Source organism: Myotis nattereri, assembly GCF_964212035.1.
Source record: "Myotis nattereri genome assembly, chromosome: 7".
NCBI lineage: Eukaryota > Metazoa > Chordata > Mammalia > Chiroptera > Vespertilionidae > Myotis > Myotis nattereri.
The window spans coordinates 83,662,524-83,680,206 of record NC_138082.1 but is presented as its reverse complement, the minus strand read 5'-3'; the positions used below and the strand labels follow the sequence as shown (position 1 = coordinate 83,680,206).

Genomic DNA, 17,683 nt, shown 5'->3' with positions numbered 1-17,683 from the left:
GCCGGGCGCGGCGGGGAAGCCCGCGCTCTTCTCGCTCGGACTCTGACCCGAGCCAGGCGGCTCCCGAAGTCGGGCTGGCGGGGAGAACCGAACCCGCTTGATTCATGCCCCTGAGAAGCAGAGCGGAGACCCGGGATGAGAAACGTCCCCACGATGCGGGAACAGGCCCTTTTATAAAGCATCCCGGAGGGAAATGCAGAAGCCCCGCGCGAGGTCAGCCTCCGCCGCGCGGGACTCGGCTCCGCGGCCCCCGGTCCCGCCTCCACCGGGGCCGCCTCGCGCAGGCGCAGGCTCCGCGCGCCGCGTTCCCGCCCAGCGCGCATGCTCACCGCCTAGGCGCTCCCGACCCGCGGCGGCGGCGGCGGCGGAGGAAGTGGCCGCTGTGCACTCCACCCCGGTAGCGGCTTCGCGGCGGGGGACAGCCTCCTCCGGCCGCTCCGCGGCTTCGGCGCCTCCGCACGTCCGTCCAGCCGGAGGATGGGGCTGCCCAGGGGCCCGGAGGCCCAGGGTCTCCCGGAGGTGAGGAGCCCCTCTTCCTGACACGTCGGGTGCCCGAGAGAGGGCCAGGCCGCGCCGGGCGCCCCGCCCCCTCCCTCAGGTGCGCCCCGCGGGGAGCCCCGGCCTATCTGTGGGGCGCCACCGGGCCCTCCGGCGGGGGCGGGCCCCGCCTCTCCCGCTCGGGGCAGTTTCCGGACCCTCGACGCCGCGGGGCTCGCCCGGAGGCCGGGGCTGCTGCGCCATGAGTCACGAGATGGGCTTTGGGACGGTCCGGGCTCGGGTTGTGCAAAGGGCGGTGACCTCCTGGGGCCTGCCGCCGCCGGACGGGGTCCCGCGGGCCCGGGAGGCCAGCCCACCCGCCTGGTGTCTGGGGGTTGCCCCCGCGGTCACCCCGCGCGGAGACATTTGGGGGCCGTCCCCGCAGGAGGTCGTGTCCGGCGGGGTCAGCTGTGTGGCGCGGACCGTGTGGCGGGGACCCGGCTTCGCGGGAACCGAGCCGCGTCTCCGGGCGGTAACGGTGCCTTTCCCTCCGGAGGGTTTGCACTGAGCGCCCACTGGGTTCGGGGCAGGATGACCAGTGGTTTCCGGATTTCCACGTTGGCTGGGGGTGAAGGGGAAGTGCATTTCCCTCGCGGTGCAAATCTCACTTAGCAGGTGGCTCACATCTGTCTTCTCTCGCACGGGATTTACTCGAAAGCGAGTTGGTCACGTTCTCGGGAGAAACGGAGCCCACGCCGCCCCCTGTCCCTCCGCCTTGGGCAGCGGACTGATGTCTGGACACAGCGGGAGCGGTTCCTTCGCTCGCGGCTCCCCCTTCTTGCTTCTCTGTCCCCCCTCCCCACCCCACCCCCCACCCCAGGTCCTTCCGTGTCACAGGGACCCACTCATCGCGCATACAAGCTGGCATAGAGGGATGAAGCGATGGACTTGGCCGTCAGTGGGAGTTCCCAGGGTGCAAGTCCGTTTTGTTGTTACCGTAGGAAATCCTAACAAGTGTAATTACTGTCAGAGCCCTTGGCGTCAGGGAAAACCTTACACGTGAGTTGCTTTGATGGAGCCAGGAATTGTGATATTTTATTTAACATTTCTTTTTTTTTTTTTTGCCACTTCTTTATTCGAGGATGTCATCAAGTTTTTGCCTGGCCTTTGGCTGTAGGCTCCTGTCTTATCTCCCTGGTTCTATCTTAAATTCTTCTGATTCAATGTCCCAATGTGGGGATTTTTCTAAAATAAACTTTGTTTAACCCTGCTCTAACTGCTAGGTCTTATTTGTCACTTTTCCAAGAGACTAGGACAGTTCTTGGCAATTAGGAGGCAGGCAGGGTGACTATAAAATCAAGTTATTATCATTTAGTTCAAAGACTAGTGCATAGACTCTGTGCGATTAAGCTGTTACTAGTCCTATTAATTCACTAACATCCGTTTTTTTAAACCGTTTATGGTACGGAGGATATGCCAATAGCTGGACTTGGCCCTGCCCTCCAGCTTACATGAATGACAATACAAGGCAATTGGAAATTTAAGGTGCCTGGTTTAGGAGCTCACAGTCGTTCATCTTTATCAGAATTTTAGTTTTGTTTTGGTTTTTTTTTAACAATTGGATGTATTAACCAATCTGGTGGCTTTCTATGGCTTCAGAGGGCATTCTTTCATGCTCTTTTCTATTTCGTGTTAATCTCTGAAATGAATTTGAAGTCTTATTGGCATTATCCATACAGTGTCTTGTGCCAAAAAGTTATTTCGCAGGTTATATTGCAAAAGTACACTCGTGTGTTCTGGGGGTGAGTGGCTGGGAAGCATGGACCATGCATCTTCCATGGGGGTGCTCCTTAGGTAGCAGTGAAGCAGGGATGATCCTCCGATGATGTTCTGTCCTCCTCTTAGAAGTGTTTTTATGATAAATGATGACTGAACAAATGAAGGCTACCTGTCTTACATCCCAGGAGTTTGAAGAAAATTCTTGTATGTATCATCCCATTTCCCCCCTACTCTACCTTTGTGAACCGCAACTGCTCTTTACCGTCTCTTCTATTTGAGTTTCTCCACTTATAGCTGTGTTTCACCCATCACAGATCTGTTGCCAAGGAAGAGGAGGTGTGAATAATAAATATTACCTTATTTATACATGTCCACTAATAGCTGGTGAATGCTAATCTTCAAAATCTTGGATAGGCTGGACCGGGGTCATTTGAGAGTTAAGTTAAATGAGTACTAGTGCACTCCAACTGCATGCAAGAGCAACCTGGAGAGACTTTAACAGCTCAGGTCAGCATAATACCTGCAGCTGCCACTCGCCTTGCCTATATCTCAGGAAAAAGAAAAAATGAGTACTAGTGCATAGTTGTCACCTCCACCCCCATTCAAAGGGATTAACAGTCACTTTAATAATTCCTTGTTCAACTATACGCATATGTTAATAAGTATGCTCCCTCTCTTGGCAGTTTGTACTTCAAAATAAACTTGATTTTCTGTCATCAGTGTCATGACTATTAAAACATTTTGCTCATACATGAATGGCTTAGGTCATGCACTGTATGTAATGATTGAGCACGTCATTCTATAAAAAGTGTGTTTTTGAAGCCAGAATGCTGTTTCAGAACAGAGGAGTAAACATGGGTGAATATTATTTCCTTTCCTGAAACCGCTAATATAATAGTCTGTTTGGAAAGATAGGCATGTTCATTAACACCAGGCATGTCACTCAAAAGAGGCTGTTACTTAATTGTATGAACGACAGATTACAAATAAAATATAAATGCAGAGAAATGGGCATTTCAGGCTGTATTTGCTGGGTTTGGCATCAAATAGGAGCTAGAATTTGTTGATGATTTGTCTGTGATCAGAGAATATTGAGAGTAGGAGGTTGGCCATAACCATGTCAGGATTGTTGTGGGGGGAGGTGAAGGATGAAGATGAAAAGATAGGTTTCAGCCAAAAATCTGGATGCCAAACTAAGACATTTGGAGTTTATCTTATAGACAGTGTATGATGCATTAATGACCAGGGCTGGGGGGTGAGCTAAAGAGATAATGATGTGAAAGCTGTGCTTTAGGAATGAATGAACAAGACAAATTACCAGAGAAGAAAGATTGAGAGGCAGTTGCAATAGTCCTGGCATGAGGTATAAATAAAAGGGAGGGGAGGATTAATGTGAGATGCTTAGTAGAGGAAGATTTAACAGGCATTGTTGAGTAAAAGAATAGTCCCAAGTGGTGGGTACAAAGATTTGAACCAGAATACCTTGGTGGTGTTTTATAGAGACACCACCTTACTTTTGGCTTTTTTTTTTTTTTTTTTCCGGCAGTGACGCAAGAGAGGAAAGGGGCACAGTTCATTAAAGTAAATGGGGGCAAAAGTACTAAAATATTTTGATAAATTTAACTTGTAAATAAACACCTGGCAGTGAAGATAGGATATACAGGGTGGGGGCAAAAGTAAGTTTACAGTTGTGAGTATACAAAACACAGAATTTATTCTTGTATTATTATTTATTAATTACTAGAGGCCTGGTGCACAGCATTCATGCACTGGAGGAGGGGGATCCCTCAGCCCAGCCTGTGCCCTCTCGTAGTCCAGGACCCCTCAGAGGATGTCCGCCTGGGGATCAGGCCTAAGCCAGCAATCAGACATCCCTCTTGCAGTCCGGGGCTCTGGCAGTCCAGGACTCCTCACTCTTTACAGCCTGCCTGTAGCGGAGGCGGGAGAGGCTCCTGCCATCGCTGCTGTGCTTGCCAGCTGTGAGCCAACTGAGCGGCACTCCCCTTGTGGGAGCGCACTGATCACCAGGGGGCAGCTTCTGCATTGAGCATCTGCCCCCTGGTGGTCAGTGTGCATCATAGTAACCAATCATTCTGTGGTTTGGTCAATTTGCATATTAGCCTTTTATTATATAGGATTGTATTCTTTTCCATACCAACAACTGTAAACCTACTTTTGCCCCACCCTGTAAATTTAACAATTTTTTTATTATATTAGGTGAATTTATTGTTTTTAAGGCAATCCTGATAATATGGCAATAATCACCCTTTAATATTTCTGAGTTGAAAGCCTTCTTTATGTTTGTCTTAGAGATCAAAAAGAGAAGTGTGGAGAGGCATACATATTTGAATTCTTTGTTCTTGCCCTCTTTAAAATAATATGGATCAAAATGAGTATGAAGTTAAAAAAACACAAAAACACCTTGTTCCTCTGCAAGGGATTTATAACCTAGTTGAGAAGCCTGTCAAGTACACCATGTCTTAGAGAACAGGGAGGTAACATGCCTTAACCTTCCTTTCTCTGGATTCCTTCAGCACCTGGTAAGTAGGCTGTGCTACCTGTGTCTTCTGCCCTCACCTATGATGATTAGACGAGAAACCTGGGGAGTCTCTTCTGTGAAACTCTGGCAGCTCTGTGGGCCATGCTCCTTCATGACTGCAATGATACAGCCAATTCACCTGCCAATGTTGTGGCATCAGGAGCTATATCTGGTGTTTCTGTATTCAAGGTAGCTTTTACAGCTTTTCACCTTTTGTTTTAGGTAGAAACAAGAGAAGATGAAGAACAAAATGTCAAGTTAACTGAAATTCTGGAGCTCTTGGTTGCAGCTGGGTATTTCAGGGCAAGAATTAAAGGCTTGTCACCTTTTGATAAGGTAAGAGGACATCTTTCTAACTATTAGGCCATTTTTTTGTCAGGATGGCATGGTTAACTATGGAAAGGAGGAAGAGATTGTATTTTTTCCTTTCTCCACGTCCGTGTTTCCATTTCTCCCTTATTCAGATTTTTATAGAAGTGTTTCTTATTAAAAGATAATAATAACATATCAGTAGACACACTTTGAATTCCTTTTCTATGCATGAAATTTGGAAATGCAAATAAGCAAAAGAAATAGTTCATTTCAAGGAACTTACAGTTTGGGTGGGAAGATAAAACTTATGTAAAATAAAATAATCTGACTTAATAAGGAGCCATCCCAAATCAGTGTGTTCACAGACAATTGTCAGATTTCCTGTGGGTGGGTGGTAAATGCTTAGTTTGGAGGAGGGAGAAGTCACTATGGGGTGAAGTTTAATTCAGCAGAATCTTGAACAATTACTATGCATAAGGCATAGTACTGGGTGTTGAGAGCACAGAGGTAAGACAGACACCCAGTACTCAAAGGCCTCGACTTCTATAGCATAGGGAAAAGAGACAAGTATACCAACATGCACAGAGTAAGCGGCACAATGCAGTAAGTACTACTGTAGTGAACTGTATACAGATAGGAAGCGTCCACATCAGACAGGCCAGGCCAGGAAAGCTTCCTGGTGGAAAAAAGTGTTGAGTGCTCCAGTGGGCCACAGTTCTGGCTGCGCATAACAGAATCACTGTGCATTGTTTCAGCATACAGATGTCTAGGCCTCATCCATTGAAATTCTGGTAATTTAGGTCTGGGCTGGGGCCTGGAATCTGTATGTTATTAGGCATCTCATGTGGGTCTAAGCACAGCGAGAAGTAAGATTGCTATTTTTTTTTTTAATTTCAAAATGGATTTTTAGCCTTAGTCTCATTTGCATCTCAGAGAAATCCTGTGGGAAAAGTAGAGCAGGAATTCACGTCTCCTTTAGGTAGGTGAAAAAAATTAGAGGTATGAAAATAAAGTAATGAGCCACAAAATGTCAGTTTTGCTACTCATGAGTCTGGTCTATTAAACAGATAATCTCTCTGGAATCTAGCACTACTCAAAACTGGTTTAAGACTTCTCTCACCTAAGAATTAATGTCTGTCTCCTTCAGTATAAAGCAAGTCTATGCCCATTTAGTAATAAAAGTCACTTTCTCAGTCACACTAGCCACATTTCAAGTGCTCAGTAACCACATGTGGCTAACAGCTGCTGTACTGGACAGTGCAGGTACAGAACCTTGCTATCACTGCTGAAAGTTTTATCCAGCAGTGCTATCTTAGATGAATTGTAGTTGATGAAGTCAGGACATATACACTCTCTCTAACAATACATAATTTTGTATGTTTACTGAGTCTGTAAAATATATTTATATGTTGACTACCTTTGACTTCTTCCCCTCTCCCCAAGCTAGAAAGAAGAAACACATATTTTCTTTGTCTTGCAGGTGGTAGGAGGAATGACTTGGTGCATTACCACTTGCAACTTTGATGTAGATGTTGATTTGCTCTTTCAAGAAAACTCTACAATAGGTCAAAAAATGTAAGTTGTTAGGGTTTGCCGTGGAAGAGCCAAAAAGGAGACGAGAGTAACTTTTGAGTGCCTACTATGTGCCAGAAGTTGTGTTAGACACTGTACTTATTTTAGTTTTCATTACAACAGGTAATATCGCAGTTAATAGATTACAAAACTGGGAATGAAATAAACCAAGGTCACACAGGTAGCATATAAGAGTCATTTCAGTGTTCAGGCTATTTCTAACACTTTTTAAAAACTTTTTTAAAGTTTTATTGAGATATAATTGACACATCACATTTATAGCTTAAGGTATACAACATAATGCTTTGATTTTATATACACTGTAAAATAATTACCACGACAAGTCAGCATCCATCATCTCACATAGGTATAAATTTTTTCTCCTCACGATAAGAACTTTTAAGATCTACTCTCTTAGCAACTTTCAGATATACAGTGTAGTGTTGATAAAATGGCATGCTATACATTGCATCCCGAGAACTTATTTATCTTATAATGGAACTTTGTACCTTTTGACCAACTTTACCCATTTCATCCACCTCTACCTCTGCTAACCACCAATCTGTTCTCTCTTTCTATGAGTTCGATTAAGAAAGGCCAGATAGTATTTGCCTTTCTTTGACTTATTTCATTTAGCAAAGTGCCCTCAAGGCTATCCATGGTGTTGCAGATAGCAGGATTTCCTTCTTTTTTATGGCTTAGTAACATTCCATTGTATGTATATGCTACATTTATTCATCTCTTGATGGACACTTAGGTTATTCCTATGTCTTGGCTATTGCAAATAATGCTGCAATGAATATGGGGGTTCACATATCTCTTTGAGATAGTGATTTTCTTTCTAATATATACCCAGAAATGAAATTTCTGGATCATATGATAGATCTAATTTTAATTTTTTGAGGAACCTCCATACTGTTTTTCCATAGTGGCTAGTTGCACCAACAGTACACAAAGTTTCCTTTTCCTCCACATCCTGCCAGCACTTGTTATCTCTTGTCTTTTTTTAAAATATATTTTTATTGATTTCAGAGAGGGAGAAATAGATAGAAACATCAATGATGTGAGAGAATCATTGATCAGTTGCCGCCTACATGCCCCACACTGGTTGTTGTTGGGAGTCCCAGCCTCATTTTTGAGTTGCGGACTGGTTGTAGGGCAATCAATAACCTTATACAAACACATAAATCTGTACCACTAGAGGGAGCTTTCCTCCTACTGAACCAAAAGATAACTCAAGAAAGGTGGCCCCCCACATGTATAAATAGTTAAAACCTGCCTGGACAAGGAGACAGAGCCAGGGTTGGTAATCATTTTCATTTGCTAAGCTTGGAGTTCGGGAGCAGGGTCAATTTATCACCCATTTCTTCCCCTCTCAGGTTTCAAGGTATAGGAGTCTTATGGAGACGAAAATAAAATTTATCAGAGAGAGAGCCTTAGATGTTGCCAAATAGGTTTGTTAATATTTCTCTACTAAATTATTCAGTTTGAGCCCCAGGAACAGCTGGACCATGGGCTGCCCCACTGGGGCAGGGCACATATCTGAGGCAGAAAGAAGCATGTGACCCATAAGCTGCTCAGAAAGGAGGGGCTACAGGAGTGGCTGGGCCATGTGACAATTTTCTTTCATATCTCAGACCTTTTGGATAAATCACACCTCCTATATGATTCCATTCTGGGAGGTGGATATTCCTTACTTTCTGTGCATGTGTACAGTAGAATATCAGTCTTAATATTTTTCTCTTACCATTGCACTTGACATTATTACAGATCAGTGGAGCTGGGATGTGGCTGTCTCCCTCTGCAGTTTTAACCTTGATCCCACCTTGTATAGCTACTTTCTGTATATAAATGTTTTTGTAGTGTGTTCTCCAGAGACCATTGCCTGGGGAGCCATTTAGTTTTTGTCCCTTGATTACTTAGTTCCTACCAAGATGGAGGAGATGAAACATACTAAGGGAACATAGGTAAGACAATAATTGCTCTCACCCAGGCCTAAGTTAGATTTTGGTCTTAAGAATGTCTGTCTCCTGTAAAGGATTATGGAACTGCAGGAAGATAAAGTTGTACAAGATTTATTTGAACCGGGAACACTTCTGGTGGACCCCAAATCACTGAGTTTGAAGCAACTGGTAAGACCTGGTGACCTCATTCACCAGGGCATTCATCCATTAGCAAATAGTCCTATACTTGTAGACAAGGCCACAATATTTGCTATAACTGGCTAAGATTTTTTTAAGGTTCTTAAGTGGGGATATAACCTAAATTATCCATATAGTCTGAGCCAAAAGCCCGCATTTCTCCATATGGCCCCTTCTGGTCCATACCTTGTAACTGTTTCTCAAGCTTCCTTATCTGTGTGCCATGGCTTTGGGGTTTAGCAGAACCACTAAATAACCTTTATTCACGCCTCTGATTCAATTAAGATAGACAAAGATTGTTGGAGATCAAATATCATCTGATTAGAGAAGGAGGCTTAAATCTGTGGTAAAATGGACTTGTACACAAGTCCCTCTATCACTCCAACCAGAAAACTGTCCCAACCAGGCCCTGCTTGAACTGGAAAACCTGTCCAGCAGGCGAGGTTTACCTCCTGACAGAGACAAGAATGCTTTAGACCTGGGAGCCTGATTCCTCCCCTCCTATTCCAGAGCCTCTTAGGAGGAAAACAGAGAGATCAGTGTCCCTCAGGAGCAGTCGGAAATTTCTCTCTAGAAAAAGAAGTGTGAGCATGCATGCTTCTCTCAAATCTACCATTGATTTTAGAGTATCAAACATTAAAGGTGACTTTTTATTTTAAAAATACTTTTGTGCCAGAGTAGAGAACTCCCAACTTTTTCTTGAGCTTGTGGCACCGTGTTTCATCTTGTTCTGGACACCTGGCCTGACTGATATTTACAACAATTTTTTAAATGTGTAATCGGTGTTTCCCAGACTTTTGGAAAAAGTAGGTCAGTAAAATGAAATGTAAAAGAACATAGGCTACTGATAACTTTTTATTTTATCATCTAAAGATGTAAAAAATAATAACTACTACCTCAAACATCACCATGATTTCATAAAGAATCAAAATATTTTAATATAAAAAGGTAGGAAGCATACAATCTTAGAATAAAGGATGAAGGCAGTGTTGTGGCCTTATATGCACACATCTAAATTGTGCCTATTTTTCCTAATTTTGCAGTCAGTCAGGAGAAACTTGGTCATGGTCTGGCATTGAGAAGCCTCAGATTTTTCTGGGATGCTGCCCAGACTTGAGAGATGTCTTAAGAGCCACTTAGTGTGTTCTCACTCTTTGCTTGTTGTTTATTCCAAATAGAGCTCTATCAGAAAAAATTGTCTCTGTTCTGCCAAGAATGAAGTGTCCACACCAGCTGGAGCCTCACCAGATCCAGGGGATGGATTTTATTCACATATTTCCCGTTGTTCAGGTGAGAGTCTTGGTGTGGTTTCTTGTCTTCTGAACGTTGAATTCCTGTAACAGGTCTAGCTCTTGGGCTGCCTGGTCTAGATCCTGGATCTCATGGGTGTGGTGTGGATTTGGTGGCAGCAAAACATGATGATGTTTCCTGATGTCACCCTCAGAAGGTCGCTGGTACTCCTCCCCTAGTTTCACAGTCACCTGATCTCTGAATGTCCCCGTTAGTTGCTTTTTATTGTCCTTTTGGTAAAGATAAGACTCCACAGCCCCCATGCTCTGGTCGCTTCCAACCAGTCCGGCCTCATTCCTTGCTTTCCTTTGTTCTTTCGTTTCCGGTTCCTCTGACTTTCCGTTTTTCTCATAGTTATTATACTTCCCCCTGTCACAGGCCTTTCCCCCAAGTTGGAAAGCTCTTCCCTTTTCTTCTGTTCTGTTTAATTCTTACTTATTCAGACCTCAGTTCTACCAAGCCTCCTCAAGAAAGCTTCTCCTTACCCAGTAATCTAGAGCAGGTTCCTGCCATATCCATTCATAGGGCCACATTCCCTTTCTTCACAGGAATAACCCTTACTGTAGTTTGTACCATGTATATTCAAGTGTGTGATTATTTATCTGTCTCTCCATCCAACTGTAAGCTTCATGAGGGCAGGCACCGTGGCTGTCTTTGCTCACTGTTGTGCTTCCAGCACCTCATGGACTTCTGGCGCTTTGTAGGCATTCAGTGCTGTTTGATGACTAAATGTCTGTCGGGAGGCTTATGACCACCTCAGTTTTTCCCCAGGACCCTGTGATTAAGTGCTTCGCGCTGTCCAGCTCCCAGTATTCTCTGCAGTTCTTGTGTGCCTCCCCTCCAGGCGCTTGGAAAGAGGAGGAGCAAAGGGACTCACCTTTGTTGCCTGTCCTGTGAACACTGCTTTGCATCTGATCCTAATAGAGCCTTTGAAGCTTCTGTTATAATCCCAGTCTAACATTTGAGGATAGTGAGACTCAGAAAGGGTAATTGATTTGCCTACAGGCAGAGTAGCACAGCAAAGGTTCCAGTCTAAAGGCTCTGTCTCCAAGCCTTGTCCTTTCCCACTCCTCCATTCATGCAGCCGGCAAGGAGAAGGCCATGCAGCTTTGGCTAGAAACATCTTCTAAGTCTGTGTCAAGATTATATAGTGTAGGTGCATGGACTCTGGAGACTTCCTGGGTTCAAATCTTGGCTCTGATGTGTGACCTTAGGCAAAGACTTAACTTCTGTTAAATAGAAATAATAATAGTACCTACCTGATAGGATGAGAATTATGTTATTTTGTGTAAAACACTTGCCTGAAGGACTGGCCCATTTAGTAAGTGCTTTAAATAAGTATTATATAGTTGTTTCTGTTGTTGTTACTGTTATGGGAATCTTCCCTGCATTAGACTTCAAATCGCATACCATGAAATTGGTAAATTTGAGCCTAAGACTTTTACTCAGAATTTGATTTGTATCTTTGGTAGAGTTTTGTCTCTCTGATTCAAGTACAGGGTACGTAATTCTTTTTGTGAAAATAAAGTAGGGACCCTGTGTTGATTGTTACTGAAACACTATTACGCTGTGAAGTTGTTGCCTTTCCCACCCCCAGAAGCCTGGATCTCTAGTGATTAGACCTACTCAGCCCTCTGTTGGAACTTTGAGGGCAAAAAATCTAGTCCAGATGTGAAAAGGGATGAAAGGGAAGTGCTCTTCTCTAGTTTGGGCATTTGAGTATCTGAATGAACGGTTCTGTTTTGTGAGTAGAATGCTGGAGAGCTTTCTGTCTTAATATCAGAGCCGAGGCTAATGATTACTAGATTTCTTAATTTCATGGACCTATAAAATTTAAAAGCAAAAATGGAGGTTAACTGACTGTGCACCTGTATTTTGGAAGGTAAGTATGCTTTTTTCTTTTTTTTAATCCTCACCCGAGAATATTTTTTCATTGATTTCTAGAGAGAGGGAAAGGCAGAGAGAAACATCGATGTGAGAGGAACATGTGATTGGTTGCCTCCTGTACAGGCCCAACCAGGGCCTGGGGCCAGACTGGTGTGGAGCCGGCAACCGAGGTACATGCCCTTGACCAGAATCGAACCTGGGACCCTTCAGTCCACAGGCCAACACACTATCCACTGAGCCAAACCCGCTAGGGCAGGCAAGGATGCTTTTTAAACAAACAGCTGCCTTACTTTCATCATCATTTCCTAAAAGAAATATCATTTAGCCCCAATCTCAGACTAAGGACAAGTCTTCAAATTTAATACCTTTAGCATTATGAAAAACTCACCACATGCCTACAGATTTTTCCTGTTTTTCTGGTGACCAATGAAAGAACAGTCATAGACCATCGGTTGGGAACCATTGAATTAACTGTCCATGTGATAGAGGCTCACCACCCACGTTCCCATAGTGAAGCCACAGTCATGCATTCTGACTGCCAGCCAAGAGGAAGACAGTCGAACTTCCAGCCACTGTTAGTTCTAGGTCACATCTTCTTCTCCCATGAGGACATGTGAATCCTGTGAGGGTAAGTATTTTTTTCAAATGGTTGGGATCTGTGGCAGAGCTTGGTCGTCTAAGAAGTTCCCTCTATAACCCTTCATACTGGGAACTCCGAAACAGAGCAGTCATTTCTCTCAGGGAATCAGTGACTCAACAGGCTTTACTCTCCTTATCTGATCACACTCTCCAGGATCAGCCACGTAATAACTCCAGTATAGATCTGATTAATAGAGGTAAATCTGAATAAGAAACAAGTATGAAAGGCCAGAAGCTGGCTCTCCCCATCTGAAGGAAAGCAGAGCAAAATTGAGTTGAGGAAGAGTCAGCCTCCTTAGTTATCCTGGACCATGGTGTTGCATGGGGTTTGGGTAAGAGGCTAGGCAGTGGTTCTCAACCTTCCTAATGCCGCGGCCCTTTAATACAGTTTCTCATGTTGTGGTGACCCCCAATTTCATTGTTACAAATTGAACATAATTAAAGCATAGTGATTAATCACAAAAACAATATATAACTATATACGTGTTTTCCGATGGTCTTAGGCGACCCCTGTGAAAGGGTCTCGACCCACAGGTTGAGAACCGCTGGGCTAGGGTAATTCTGAATGCTGTCTGACTTTCCGCCCTCCTTCTGGATTTTAGTCAGTACCTGAAGTCATTGTTTGGAGTAATGGAAATAAATGGAAGATATTAACAACAAAAGAATATTCCTCATATAGTTACTTGCAGCTACCCCTATCCTGGGCAACTTCCTAAACATTTACTTCCTAAATGTGACCTTTACCTGAGCTGGCCTCCTCAGTGAGCAAGCATTCTTTCTATCCCTGTGGGAACAGCATGTTATATGCCATGTGTCTACTTTCTTAGGTAACAAAATTTTCCAAGTTTGGCTGTGCTCTTGAGGAAACTCAACTATTATCCAAAAACTGCTATTGAGATGTAATAGCTTTTTCTGGAGAGGGAAGGACAACCCTGACAGATGGGATCCCCTTCCATAATGTTCTTCAGTAATAAAGGGAATGAATGAAGAGCCAGGGCAGGAGAAGAGAAGGCCCTTTTTTGCTCTTTGCATTCTTACCTAAGAGCACCTGGATCTTCCGCAGGTTATGGGGTGTGGGTGTGTGCATGTGTGTGTTTTAATTAACTGGAGTTTTAAGTAGGGAAAAATGAAGAGCAGCTGCTTCTGCATATCAGCTCATTAGAACTGGGAAACATTTATAATAAAATCCATCTGACCAGTCTTCTGGTGTGGAAGACTCTCACACTTGTGACTCACAGCATTGTGGCTTGCTAGCTATGGATCAGTGGGCAAATTACGTGGCCTCAAGCTTCAGGTTCTGTAAAACGCAGCTAGTACCAACTGCTTTATCATGTGTGGAGTAAGAGAGAAAATGTTGTGAGTACCAAACTGACCCAGAGCCTAGGGCTATTACTCAGTACACCCTATTCTCAAATATGAATATCTGGGGATTTTTTTATCTGTCAAATGAGGAGTTACACTAGATATTCTCTGTGGTTCTTCCCTATTCTCTGGTCTGTGGTGCAAGCAGCCCAGGAGAAAGTTACATTAAGATCTGCTAGAACCAGTTGGCTGTGGGAATAGCTCTGTTTGTATTGTGCTTCAGGTACTTACTTACAGAGCACTCTAGTACTTGTGATTTCATGTGCTCCCACAGCTTCACCTCTGCTTTATGCAGTGGGGGAAACTGAGTCCTGAGGATCTGAGGTGAGGCTTTAAAGCTCCTGCACAGCTTCTCTGCTCTAGGTCCCACTGGGTCTTAGCATCCAGACGCCTAGTTGGTGGCTTTGTTTCCATTTATTTCCATCACTCGTAAGGGTTTTTTAGGACAGTACACGTTGATAGTTTCTCATCACCTGGTCCATTAAAATATGGTGATTTGGGTTCCTGAGTTGTGCCATCTCTAAGTTGACCTTCACCATGGTAGGATTTCATCCTTACTCACTTTCTAACTTCTTCCCCAGTGGCTGGTGAAGCGAGCTATAGAAACAAAAGAAGAGATGGGTGACTACATCCGCGCCTACTCTATATCCCAGTTCCAGAAAACCTACAGTCTCCCTGAGGTCAGTTTTTTACTTTTCTTGTCTGCTGAGACCATGAGTGCATACTTACAGCCTCCCTGGGAAGAAGCTCAGTAAGCTCAGGCTGCCCTGCCTGCCCATTCCTGCATGCCATCTCTGCCTCTGCTGCGTCAGCGTTGAAACAGGGCCTCCTGATTCATTTGAGCTGTCTCTTTTAGGGGGTGCTGAGTATAAAGCCCTACAATTTTGTCCTTTTGTTTAAGAACTTTTCTTAAATTACAAGAACACGAGTATATTTTTGTGTAGTCATATAAAGGTTTTCGAGAGACCACCTGCCTAGGACATTCCTATATTAACAGTTTAATAATAATCTCAACAACAGCTGATAGCCATCATAAACCTTACTATATTCTAGTCCAAGGATATCACATACCTTCTACTCCTTAATCCTCTCAACTGCTCCCTGAGATGGGTGATGTTGTCCCATTTTACGGATGGAGAAACTGAGGCTTAGAGATTAGGTAACTTGCCTGAGATTTCAGAGCTCATAAGGATTTGAAATGAGACCACTTGTCTGCACCTATGGTTCCCCTTTTTTTTACCAGCTATAGGAATCTGTTTTAAGACCTGCAGAGGCTCTAACTTTTTCCCATACATAATATATTTCAATTTGTTAGAAAATTGAGACTTCTTCAGGTGAAGTTATGATGTGAAGTCAGTTTGTAAGACAGATTTCTGAGCAGTCCAGTTGAGTTTCCGTCTTCACACAAGATTTGTTTAATCCCTGTTTTTTGTTGTACAGGATGATGACTTCATAAAGAGGAAAGAAAAGGCCATCAAGACAGTTGTTGACCTCTCAGTAAGTTCCCCTGCCCTGATCCATCTGTAAAAGAAGCATATAGACTCACAGCCTCCAAATAGTGCTTTGATTTAAATCACAAAACCCTGCTGCCTGAGGTTTCTGTCTGCTGGGATTGTCCAGGAGCTGACTAACCTCTGGTGGGTGTGAGGGAAGCCCTACCTGTCTATGTGCCCCATATTTGGACACCAACATTCATGGTTAAACCTTGCCACAACCACTGCCCTCTGTTTTTCTTAGCTCCCATTTTAATGGAGAAATTTTGAAACCCGAAGCCCTTCCTCATTTGTGCCAGTGGCAGGTGTAAACTTTGAATAGCTCAAAAGAAGCAGATGATGAACTGAGATGGGAAACTGAGATTATCACCCCGTTGGTGGCTTTGGAGAGGCAGAATAGCTTCTGAGCTTGTGCAGGAAAGTCTGGAATGTCCTTTGTCACCATACATAGTGTTTCTTGACACGGGGGACTGAATACATGTGTCCACTTCCCCAGTGCAAGGGACAGAGGAGAGATTTGGGCCTTTTCAAAACACTCTGTGCCAGAGTCCAGCAGAACCTTGTCAGCCCACCCCACCTCACTCTTAGCTTTCCTACCTGATGTGATGGGAATGAAGCCTCAATGCCTGGGTGTAAATTCTCTTCTGAAAATAATTTATAGCGTTATTTTGCACATTTTTCACTTTAAGAATAAGTATGGGGAAAAAATAAATAAGTGTGGGTCTCCCAAGAACAATCATTTGATGATGAAAGATGTGAAGTGCTTGTTTAAAACAAACAAAAAGTGTCTTTCTCACTTTATAGTTGTAATTTGTATCTTTAATCAATTCCATTTTGGAAATGGAGGGAATGAAAACCTTTAATATAGTTGTACTCTGCAGCCAGACACTGTTTTCAAAATTGGTAGCAGTATCTATACTAGTAAAAGGGTAATATGCTAATTAGACTGGGAGACCTTCCAGGAGACGGGCCAGAGAGGGTAGTTGTGGGCCATGAGGCCAGCAGGGGAGGGCAGTTGGGGGCCATGAGGCCAGCAGTTGGACATCCCCTGAGGGGTCCCAGATTGGAGAGGGTGCAGGCTGGGCTGAGGGACCAACACATACACCCCGCCTCTCCAGTGCATGAATTTCGTGCACCGGGCCACTAGTTAAATAATAAGAAAAAGAGCACATAACGTGACATAGAGTAAATTTTTCCTGGTTGTGAAATAAGTGTTCAGTTTAGAATTTCTTTAAAGTTTTTTTTTTTTTAAGGTTGACAGATGCAGGGGAAGAAAATCAACCTTAATCTCACAATGCAGAAGCAGCCACTTTTGATTGTCAGATGTATTTCTTTCATGTTTTTAATATGCATTTTTATACTGAATTAGAATTGTACTTTAAATACAATTTTATAGGGTTTTTTTTCACTTATCAACACAGTCTTTAAGCTATTAAAAATTTTTCCTAACAGCATTTGTCATGACAAATAATAACCAGTTGGTTGGGTATGCTGTCGCTTTCCCTAATTTTAAATGATGCTTCATATCTGGAAAGATGAGAGAACCAAGCATTACCTCTGATTGGGGAGCCAGGGTAAGAGAAGGGAAATTCTTTTTGAATTTTATAGTAAATTTGTGTATTACCTACTCAAACATAGGAGCCATGAGGTTATATAAGTTACCCAAAGTCACATTGGTGATGATGGAGCCACAATGCAAACCACTGTGCTGTGAATCTCTAGATAAAAAGATGTTTGCAGCTGATTAGAAAATAATAAGATAGGGAGAAACCAAGATGGCGGCATAGGTAAACACAGGAAATTGCTGCCTACCACAACAACTTCAAAAATACAACGAGAAGACAAAACGGACATCATCCAGAACTACAGGAAGGCTGGCTGAGTGAAAATTCTACTGAGAAAAGGAAAGAGAAAAGCACACTGAGACTCAGAGGAGGTGCGGAAATAAAGTGCAGAGGTACTGAGGCTCGAGCGCGCAGAAAGGGGCTGGCACCTGAGGACGCGGCTGTCTTTTTGAATCGGGAGGGAGTCACGAGCTCCCGACTGCTCTGAACTCTGGTTCCGGGAAGACTCTGGGGACCCAGGATTCATACGGGGAGAAACCGGACTGTCTGGCAGCGGGCAGAACTCGGAACTCTAGGGCAGCTTTCCCTCAGAGGTGCGTGCAGCGATTACCAGGACACTGAGACACG

General features: G+C 43.9%; 1 protein-coding gene across 1 annotated transcript in view; it reads left to right on the top strand.

The window, feature by feature from the left end:
• The first annotated feature begins 346 nt into the window (after nucleotides 1–346).
• The window catches only part of CCDC93 (CCC complex scaffolding subunit CCDC93), a 95,318-nt gene continuing 77,981 nt past the window's right edge, over nucleotides 347–17,683 (top strand). Inside the window, exons 1-6 of the mRNA XM_081096413.1 lie at nucleotides 347–519; nucleotides 5,018–5,131; nucleotides 6,588–6,682; nucleotides 9,999–10,110; nucleotides 14,580–14,678; nucleotides 15,439–15,495. Of these exons, the coding sequence (XP_080952539.1) occupies nucleotides 478–519; nucleotides 5,018–5,131; nucleotides 6,588–6,682; nucleotides 9,999–10,110; nucleotides 14,580–14,678; nucleotides 15,439–15,495 (519 nt within the window). The 5' untranslated portion in view covers nucleotides 347–477. The remainder of the gene's footprint in view (nucleotides 520–5,017; nucleotides 5,132–6,587; nucleotides 6,683–9,998; nucleotides 10,111–14,579; nucleotides 14,679–15,438; nucleotides 15,496–17,683) is intronic.